Here is a 10,281-nt window from a genome sequence, read left to right on the forward strand (position 1 = left end):
TTCCGGCTACTTGGAAGGCTGAGGTGAAAGGATTGCTGGAGCCCAGCAGGTCGAGGCTGCAGTGGTCGGGAGCGGCCACTGCACTCCAGTATGGGCGACAGAGTGAGACTCCAACTCAAAAAAAAGAAAAAAAATGTGCATCACACAGGGCTATAGTAGGAACCAAATGCCAGCAGCAAGCTGGATTCAATCTGGTCACAGTCAGCAATTTTCATTTTCATTTGTACTTATTTATTTATTTATTTATTTTTGTAGAGATGGGGTCTTGCTACAGTCAGCCATTTTCATTTTCATTGATCTATTTTTTTGTAGAGATGGGGTCTTGCTACACTGTCCACGTTAGTCTTGGACTCCTGGCCTCAAGTGATCCTTCCATGTATTAAATAATTTTTTTTTTTTTTTTTTTGAGTTAGAGTCTCACTCTGTCGGCCAGACTGGAGTGCAGTGGCCGCTCCCGGCCACTGCAGCCTCAACCTGCTGGTCTCCGGCGATCCTTCCGCCTCAGCTTTCCAAGTAGCCAGAATTACAGGCGTGCGCTACCACACCCAGCTGATTTTTTTATTTATTGTAGAGATGAGGTCTTGCTGGCCAGGCGGGTCTCGAATCCGTGGGCTCAGGCAATTCACTAACCTCAGCCTCCCAAACGCGGGGGATTATAGGCTGAGCCATCGAGCCCGGCTATAAATAATTTTATTTATTTATTTACTTACTTAACATACTTTTACTTAGTTACTAATTTACTTACTTTACTTACTTTTACTTACTTACTAATTTACTTACTTTCTTTACTTACCTTTACTTACTTTTATTTACTTACTTTACTTTTTTAGTTTCCTTGCTTATTTTTACTTACTTACTTTTACTTACTTTAATACTTACTTTTACTTACTTACTTTCCTTGCTTACTTTTACTTACCTACTTTTACTTAGTTATTTACTTTTACTTACTTTACTTACTTTTACTTACTTAGTTTTTCTTACTTTACTTACTTGCTTAACTTATTACTTACAATTAACTTACTTTACTTACTTGCCTACTTACCTACCCACCTACCTACCTACCTACTTACTTACTTACTTATTGAGTTGGAGTCTTACTCTATTGCCCAGGTTGGAGTGCAGTGGCATACTCACAATCACCACCACCTCCACCTGCTGGGCTCAGGCGATCCTTCCTCTTCAGCCTTCCAAGTAGCTGGAACCACAGGCGCATGCCACCATGCCCCATTTTTAAAAAAAATTTATTATAGAGATGAAGTTTCCCCATGTTGCCCAGGGTGGTCTTGAACCCCAGGGTTCAAACAATCCTCTCACTTCAGTCTCAAAGTGCTGGGACTATATGCTTGAGCCACTGTGCTCATCCAGTAAACAATTTTTTATTTTTGAGTTGGGAGTCTCACTCTGTTGCCAGGCTGGAGTGCAGTGGCGCACTCACGGATACTGCAGCCTTGACCTGCTGGGCTCAGATGATCCTTCTGCCTCAACATTCAAAGTAGCTGGAACTACTGGCACACACCACCATGACTGGCTAATTTTTTATTTATTGTAGAGATGAGGTTTTGCCAAGTTGCCCAGGCTGATCTCGTACCCATGGGCTCAGGCAATCCTCTCACTTCGGCTTCTCAAAGTGTTGGGATTATGGGTGTTAGCCACTGTGCCCGGCCCTAGTAAACAATTTAAACAAGGTACTTGTCATTTATGATTCTCTGACATTTTCAAACTATATCAATCTCCCAATACTCCTTAGGCTTCTTAAAGAACTTATGAAAGAAATATACAACCAAAGAGGGTGACAATACAGCCACACTTACTCATTCACAGTGGCCTTGTTATTTCTGAGGTCAAGCAAGTGTCACAATAAAATAATCCAACTAGCCAGGCTCGGTGGCTCAGCCTGTAATCCTGCGCCTTTGGGAGGCTGAGGTGAGTGGATTGGATGAGCCCGTGGATTTGAGACCCGCCTGGGCAACTTGGCGAGACCTCATCTCTACAATAAATCAAAAACTAGCCAGGCGTGGTGGCGCACACCTGTAGTTCCAGCTACTTGAAAGGTTGAGTGGAAGGATCACCAGAGCCCAGGTCGAGACTGTGGTAGCCAAGAGTGGCCACTGCACTCCAGTCTGGGAGACAGAGTGAGACTCCAACTCAAAAAAAAAAAAAAAAGTTTACAGGCTGTACAGAAACAGGTTGGGGGCCACATTTGGCTGTAGGCAGTAATTTGCTGGTTCCTGAAGTAAATTATCATAAATAGTGTATTTGTTGAATAAATTAATAGTACTAAAATAATATTTTAAAAAAACTTTTTTTTTTAATTAAAAAAAGAGAGGATGAAGCTTGCTATGTTGCCCAGGCTGGTCTCAAACTCCTGGGATCAAGCAATACTCCCAACTCAACCTCCCAAAATGCTGGGACTACAGGTCCCCACCTGGCCCCAAAACTTAGCACCAAACATTTTAGATCAATAGGGAAATATGCAAATTTTTAAATTAACATAATATAAACCCCGCCAACTGTTATGCAATCAAAGAAATGCTTTATATATAATGGTCTATTCAAGGAATTGTCAGCTTCATTTCTAGTTAGACTGCAAGGTGAACCACCCTTGCATGACTACAAAGAAATACTGGGTTAGTTCAAAGGGCAGATATATACTTTTCCTGTCAGGTGACAGAAATGAAATACAAAAATGTTCATATATTTCCTGACGGTAAAAGTCTTTTACAAATTGAATACCCTTCACTGGGAGAGAGTCTAAAAAATTGCATAAAAGACTTGTATTTTTAAAGAATAAACAGCCAACAAGACGGATTTAAAACTTTTCATAGTCACATTTATATACACTTTTGGGAAAAAAGTACTGACTAGTGCTGCTGTTTTCTTACATTTTGTTTTCTTTTCTTTTTTTTTTTTTGAGTTGGAGTCTCACTCTGTCGCCCAGACTGGAGTGCAGTGGCCGCTCTTGGCCACCACAGCCTCGACCTGCTGGGCTCTGGTGATCCCTCCGCCTCAGCCTTCCAAGTAGCTGGAACTACAGGCGTGCGCTACCACGTCCAGCTAGTTTTTGATTTATTGTAGAGATGAGGTCTCACCAAGTTGCCCAGGCGGGTCTCGAACCCGCGGGCTCAGGCAATCCACTCACCTCAGTCTCCCAAAGCGCGGGATTACAGGCTGAGCCACCGAGTCTGGCTACATTTTGTTTTCTAACTCAATGATTTATGAAATCCTCACCACACATTTAGTGTTTCGTAAGAGCAGATGCTTCCTTGAACCTATTTGATCTACACAGAAGGTAAAGGTTTACATTCCTATTTCCCCATATATCCTGAATTGTTGCTAAAGTACCTCAGAAAATCAAATGTTCTGTGATCATTATACAGACTTGAGTTCCCTCCCTCTCTTCTTTTCTTTCTCTCTCCCTGCTTCCTTCCTTTGTTTTTGTGGGTTTTGTTTTTTTTGTTTTTTTTTTGAGAGATGGGGTCTTCCTCTGTTATCCAGGCTGGAGTGCAGCAGTGTGATCACAACTCACTGCAGCCTCAAACTCCTGAGCTAAGTGATCCTCCCACCTCAGTCTCCTAAGTGGCTCGAACTATAGGCATGTCACCACCACTTACAGCTAATTGTTTTATTTTTTTGTAAAGATGGGGTCTTGCCATGTTGCCTGGGTTAGCCTCAAAGCAATCCTCTGACCTTGGTCTCCCCAAAGTGCTGGGACTGTGGGCGTGAGCCACCTCACCTGGCCCCTCTTCTACTTTTATTGGAATCACTAGTCAACTGTCACCTCAGTGCTGATGATCTCCAACTTTGCATCTTGGACACCACCTTCTCCCCAAGCAGTAGAGTCTCACTCCTAAACCCTGTTGGAAACTTCTACCCGAATGGCCTACTGGCACCATCAACTAAACTAGATATAGACCACAAAAACATATATAGCAAGCAGACTCTCCTGAAGCAAGAAGTTGCCGTCTTCATCACTTTTGCTTCAGGCTAAACACTCCTCTCCTTGGTTGCTGAGACAGCTGGCGCTACCTCTGAACCCTGTCAAGTCCTTCCCTGAATGGCCTCTGCTAATGCCACAACCCACCCTCAGGATCATCCACTGCAATCATGGCAACAGCATCTCAGCTGTGCTCCATGTGTGTCCCACAGTCTCTTGCCTCCCTCAAACGCATTCTACAAGTGGTGAGCTGCTAGTTCACCAAAGTGCTGCTCATTCACTCTTCTGCTCCAGACTCTCAATGATCATGAACTAGCACACAGACACCTGGAGCAGTCACTCATATGTGCTCTTGACCTTGCCCTCACCTGCCTTTCCATACTCATCTCACAACACGCCCCATTTCATACTCCATGCTCTAGTCAAAAAGAAAACCTGAAGGGTGAGGGGGACACCCTGGAATTTGTGCTGCTACATCATCCTTTAAAATGAGCCCACTTCTGAAATCAAACCGTCCATCAGTGCCTGTGAAATCCTCTCCATCCTTGGAAGGTTCAAAACAAGTGCTGTCTCTTCTAGGAAGCCTTCCCTGATTCTCCAGCCAGAGCATCCTGTTTGTGAACTCTCTCTGCACTTGGATTGTACCTCTTATGACCTGGTAACAAGCAGCCTCAGATACTGCTTATTTGTGTACTTGTCTTTCTCAACTCTAAACTGTATGCAAGTGAGCTTGGAGGGAGAGCAAAGCATCTTTATGACCCTGTGCCCCCACAATACTCTGGAAGCAGATTAGGGTGGTACCCAATCAAGCTTTACTGGATGGTTAGGAAGTGCATGACTCTGAAACACAAAATGGCAGACACTCTGAAGGAATGGTACAATTCTTCCAGTCAGCCAGGGGACACTCACTTGCAACACACACTGATCTGCAGGTGTTCAATAACTCTTGACTAACAAGTTTTTAGATTAGAACACTGGCTCCTAGTCTCTAAATATTTCCTCTCTTTCCACCCAGACTGAAAGGTCTCTTCAGCCAATGTTAGACGGAAGACAACAGTTTCAAGGAAACAGAGAGATGTGCAGGAGTTCCACTCATGTTGTGCATTTAAGATGAGAAAAAGAATCATAATGACCATAATTACATGTGTTTGAGTTCCTAGAAATCCTAAAATGATTACTAATCCAATATCATTCACAAATACTTACAGGAGTAAATAAGAGCTGGAAAGAGCGTTTCATTTCTCTCCTGAGCTGTTTCAACCAACATACGAAGTGGACCTTTTGGACATAAAACAGCCACTAAATCTAGAAAGAAAAAAGAGAAAATACATCTGATAAAATGTATGGGTTAAACTTGTAAATGAGCCAGGCTCAGTGGCTCAGTCTGTAATCCCGTGCCTTTGGGAGGCTGAGGTGAGTGGACTGCCTGAGTCCACGGGTTTGAGACCCGCCTGGGCAGGCGAGACCTCATCTCTACAATAAAATTTTAAAAAAAATTAGCTGGGCGTGGTAGCGCACGCCTGTAATTCTGGCTACTCGGAAGGCTGAGGCGGAAGGATCACCGGAGCCCAGTAGGTCGAGGCTGCAGTGGCCGGGAGCAACCACTGCACTCCAGTCTGGGCGACAGAGTGAGACTCCAACTCAAAAAACAAACAAACAAACAAACAAACAAAAAACTTGTAAATGAGTATGGTTAGAGAGGAATTAACCAAAGGGAAAGGTTCAATTAAAAAATGTTTTCTTTGCGTCTGGGTCTCACTCTGTCTGCCACCCAGGCTGCAGAGCTGTGGCATGATCATGACGATCAAAGCTCACAACAGCCTCAACTTACTGGGTTCAGATGATCCACTTCAGCCTCCAAGTAGCTAAGTACAGGCTTGCACCACCACACCTGGCTAATTTATTTTTATTTTTTGTAGAGACAAAGTCTCGCTATGTTGTCCAGGCTGGTCTCGAATTCCTGGCCTCAGCAATCTGCCTGCCTTGGCCTCCCAAAGTGTTGAGATTACAAACATGAGCCACCATGCCTAGCTTGTTTTTTTTTTTAAACACAAAAAGGTGTTGAGTGAATATGAAATAAATGGTAGGTGAATTGGTGAGGAAAAACAACCCAAACAAATAAATAAAACCACACAGAAGATCTGCAAAACTTTCATTTGGGGTTTGACTGCTTATTTGCTTAGTCTATAATGCATCATCACTGGGTTCTAGGAATAAGTCTGCCCAGAGTGAAGCAGCAGAGATAATAACAAAACAGACTATTCTACAGCAGTAGTTAATAAATGTATGATATGATATATAAGTTTAGCATTTCTTTAGTCTCTGGTCAAATAAAAGCATTTCATCAATATTCATGTGAAAACTAAATACACATGTGCCAAAAAATGGCTCATCTTACAAAAGCAGGAACTCAGAGGGGAATAATATGCATAAATGATTCCTGTTACACCACCGCTTCTTTCCATCAGCTGCAATTTTCCACTCATTTTTCTGTGTCATGAAAATTCAGAATATAGAAACATAAAAATAATTTCAAACATCTGAAAATATAAAACAGGTATAGCTAAATTTGTAAAGGAAAAGTTGATAGCTTGTGTTGACATTATTGTCATTTAGATGCATTTAAATAAACAAAAACTTCATGCCTCAAAGTGGATATATCTCCTTGTATAATAATAGAAGACAGTAATGAAACACACATGCACATACCCAAAGAAATCTCTAGTCTCACCAATTCCACTTCAATTTGTTTAAATGAGAAAAAGGAAATCTGTCTTACTCTGAAATAATGAAATTCTCAGTTTGTCTGAAGCTGCCACATCCTAAATTATTTGGGTTTTATGACATGCTCACCCTTATAGAATTGCTAAATGATAAACTCAAGTTTTAGAACAACTAAAGTGAATTAAAATCAATTTTGCTTTGAAAATTTCAGAACATCCTTTGTGACAAATTAAAACATCTTGAGGCCTTGTAAAAATAGAGTTGATAATCACTGTTCTCAGTACTGGATACAAAAATCTCTTGTTTTAAAGGAGCTCAAAGCTCTGTAATCATTTATTTCATGTGTAGACAAAACAGAAGGTTGATAGTAGAAACAGTCTAATACCATGAAAAGAATACTGGGATTCAGATTCTAGGTCAAACAGATTAAGCCTGGGCAATAAGTTTCTTAGCAGTAAATGGGTAATAACTGCCTTGATTACTTCACAGGATTATAGAAAAATAACTTACTGATAGATACTGTTCTAAGTGTTTTAGTATATTATAAGTATCACAAATTCAATCTTCACAGTAACTGAGACTTAGAAGCTGAATGGCGTGTCTGGTCAAATAGCCAGGAAGGGTCAAGCAAAAGCCCCTGGATCTGAGCCCAGGCACTGTCTCCAGAACTGGCATTCCTATGCACAGCCAAGCAACAAGCGATGAGCACTCTGCAAACCATCCAGTTCTGTGCAATATAAGGTCACTACAAGTCAGGCACAGAGAGCATATGACCCTAGAGTTCCATGGTTGATTACTCAAATACAACAGAGCCAGTTCAATTCTGTATCCACAGACTTCTTCATCAATCTAATTGGAATGACAAGTTCCCTACCACAGGTTCTCAGACACTTTAATAAGTATTTCAGCAGTAAGAAAAGAACATAGCCTTATGATGTGGAAACCATGCTGACCTCTGAAAATGGATCTCTTTTTGGCTTTCACACAGGACAACAGCCACATAGAACTCACCTGTACAGCTGCGTTAGTCACAACTGGGGACATTCTGACTGTTCAGAACCCATGTCACACTGGTTGCAGAATCTGAATTCCACACTGCTCACATAGGTTTTTTTTTTTTTTTTTTTTGAGTTGGAGTCTCACTCTGTTGCCGAGACTGGAGTGCAGTGGCCGCTCCCGGCCACCGCAGCCTCGCCTGCTGGGCTCTGGCGATCCTTCCACCTCAGCCTTCCGAGTAGCCGGAATTATAGGCATGCGCTACCAAGCCCGGCTGATTTTTTTTTATTTATTGTAGAGATGAGGTCTCGCTGCCCAGGCGGGTCTCGAACCCTTGGGCTCAGGCAATCCACCCACCTCAGCCTCCCAAAGGCGCGGGATTACAGGCTGAGCCACAGAGCCTGGCTTCACATAGGTTTCATTTTATTCTATTTTATTTTTGAATTAAAGTCTCACTCTGTCACCTAGGCTACAGTGCAGTGCCACACTCACAGCCACCCCAGTATTGACCTGCTGGGCTCAGGTGATCCTTCCACCTTAGCCTTCCAAGTAGCTGGAACTACAGGCATACCATGCCCAGCTAATTTTTTGATTTATTGTAGAGATGAGGTCTTGTCAAGTTGCCTGGGCTGTTCTTGAACCATGGGCTTAGGCAATCCCCTTACCTTGGCCTCCCAAAGTGCTGGGATTATAGGCTTGAGTCACCATGCCCGGCCAAGTTTTATTTTTAAAATAAAATTCTATCCACATTACCTCAGAAAAAGAAGGTAACCTAATTTTGATTTTTAAAATGAGCTGAGCACTGCATGTGTGGTCTGTAACATGTGTCCATTCACTGAGCTTTTACATCCATGAGAAGCATGGCTTCCCATGACAAGCGAGGGACCAGTCATTTTCCTGAGGTCACAAAGACAGTGGTGGAGGCAGCACTTGAGTCTTCTGAGGGTAGGAATAAAACAGTATTTAAGAACTTCACCTCAAAGATTGTAAAATCTTTCTATAAAAAAGATACTACAGCTAATTATTTACTGAAGAGCTACAGGGTGTAAAAATCACCATCTTCCCTAGATGAAGAAGGAAAGCACACCAGTGAGGCACTTTAGTGCTGAACAAATGAGCAGTCGGGGGCATTACCATATATAGAAATCACAGCCAAGATGAGCCATGCAGTCCACTCGGGGAGGTACTTGATGAACACCAGGGCCATGAGGGCGCTGATCATTATGAGGTATGCCTGCTGTAGCCGGAGGGGTCCTTTCCAGTGAATGGAAATCATCCCTACCACGCCAAAGTTCCAAATCAGGAGCGCAACAGTAATGTAGTCCACGGCAACATTATAGGTTTTAAACACTTCCCTGAAAAGAATTACACATTTTAAAGGATTCACACATAGTAATCTTCATCAAAACACAATTTAGAATGATGGCTCCCAAATCCTTGCGCCTCAGTCTTCCGAGTAGCTGGAACCACAGATGCACGCTACCACGCCCGGCTATTTTTTTTTTTTTTATTGCAGAAATGTCTCGCCAAGTTGCCAGGGCTGGTCTCGAACCCATGGACTCAGGCAATCCACTCATCTCGTCCTCCCAAAGTGCTAGGATTACAGGCCCGGCCCACTACTTTCTTCAACAGAGCAGCTCTGTTGTTTTTTTTTCTACATTATATATAAAAATTTCACACAAGATTTCATTTGAAAAAGGGTCACTGATAAAAACAATATAAAAGTATGAAAATCAATTTATTCATGCTTATTTACATTCTTTTTTTTTTTTTTTTTTTTTTGAGTAGGGGTCTCACTCTGTCACCCAGGCTGGAGAGCAGTGGCACAGTCCCGGCCACCGCAACCTTGACCTGCTGGGCTCAAGTGATCCTTCCACCTAAGCCTTCCAAGTAGCTGGAACTACAGGCACACACCACCATGCTCGGCTAGTTTTTTGATTTCTTGTAAAGATGGGGGTCTTACCAAGTTGCCCAAGGTGGTCTTGAACCCGTGGGCTCAGGCACTCCTCTCACCTCGGCCTCCCAAAGTGCTAGAATTACTGGCTTCAGTCATTCACACCTGGCCTTCTTATTTACATTCTTGAAATCCTTTCTCAACATTCTGATTCCTAGATTTCTACTACAAGTAATGAATATATAATCTTGGAAAAGGCTTAGAATTAACCGCAGTCTTGAGTTCTTTCAGTTCTACTTATTATAAGCAAGGATCAACAAAAGAATATCTCAATTAGTCATATAATTTATATGCCAAGTATGACCTATATGTGGAAACAATTATAACATGAGTAATTTATCAACAAAGTGCATGGCTTTAAGTGACAGTTATGGAGCACAAATAGAGTTAATTTCTGAAGCAAAGATCAAAAGTTTCCCAACTTACCCCAGGTAAATGAATGAAAAAAAGAACAGCAACAACAGAGATGATATAATAAGCCAGGCATGGATGACCTAGAAAAGAAAGCATTTCAATATGATCAACAGCTCCCACAACCCTTAGAAAGTACCAATTTCTTACTGCAAACATAGAATATTATATTTGCATATGTCATGCTTTTCAAATAGCAGTACAAATGGCTTTGGGATCAGTGCATACTTATATGGAACTCTTTTTTTTTTTTTTTTTTTAA

General features: G+C 42.0%; 1 protein-coding gene across 2 annotated transcripts in view; it reads right to left on the reverse strand.

The window, feature by feature from the left end:
- PSEN1 (presenilin 1) overlaps positions 1–10,281 on the reverse strand; it is a 70,593-nt gene that overhangs the window by 14,926 nt on the left and 45,386 nt on the right. For both annotated transcript variants that reach the window (XM_021718361.1, XM_008069585.2), the window contains 3 exons: positions 10,035–10,102; positions 8,789–9,009; positions 5,141–5,239 (listed from right to left, as the gene is read on the reverse strand). In XM_021718361.1, coding sequence (XP_021574036.1) covers positions 5,141–5,239; positions 8,789–9,009; positions 10,035–10,102 — 388 coding nt within the window. The remainder of the gene's footprint in view (positions 1–5,140; positions 5,240–8,788; positions 9,010–10,034; positions 10,103–10,281) is intronic.

Source organism: Carlito syrichta, unplaced genomic scaffold (assembly GCF_000164805.1).
Source record: "Carlito syrichta isolate Samal-C Ts95f unplaced genomic scaffold, Tarsius_syrichta-2.0.1 Scaffold312129, whole genome shotgun sequence".
Lineage (NCBI taxonomy): Eukaryota > Metazoa > Chordata > Mammalia > Primates > Tarsiidae > Carlito > Carlito syrichta.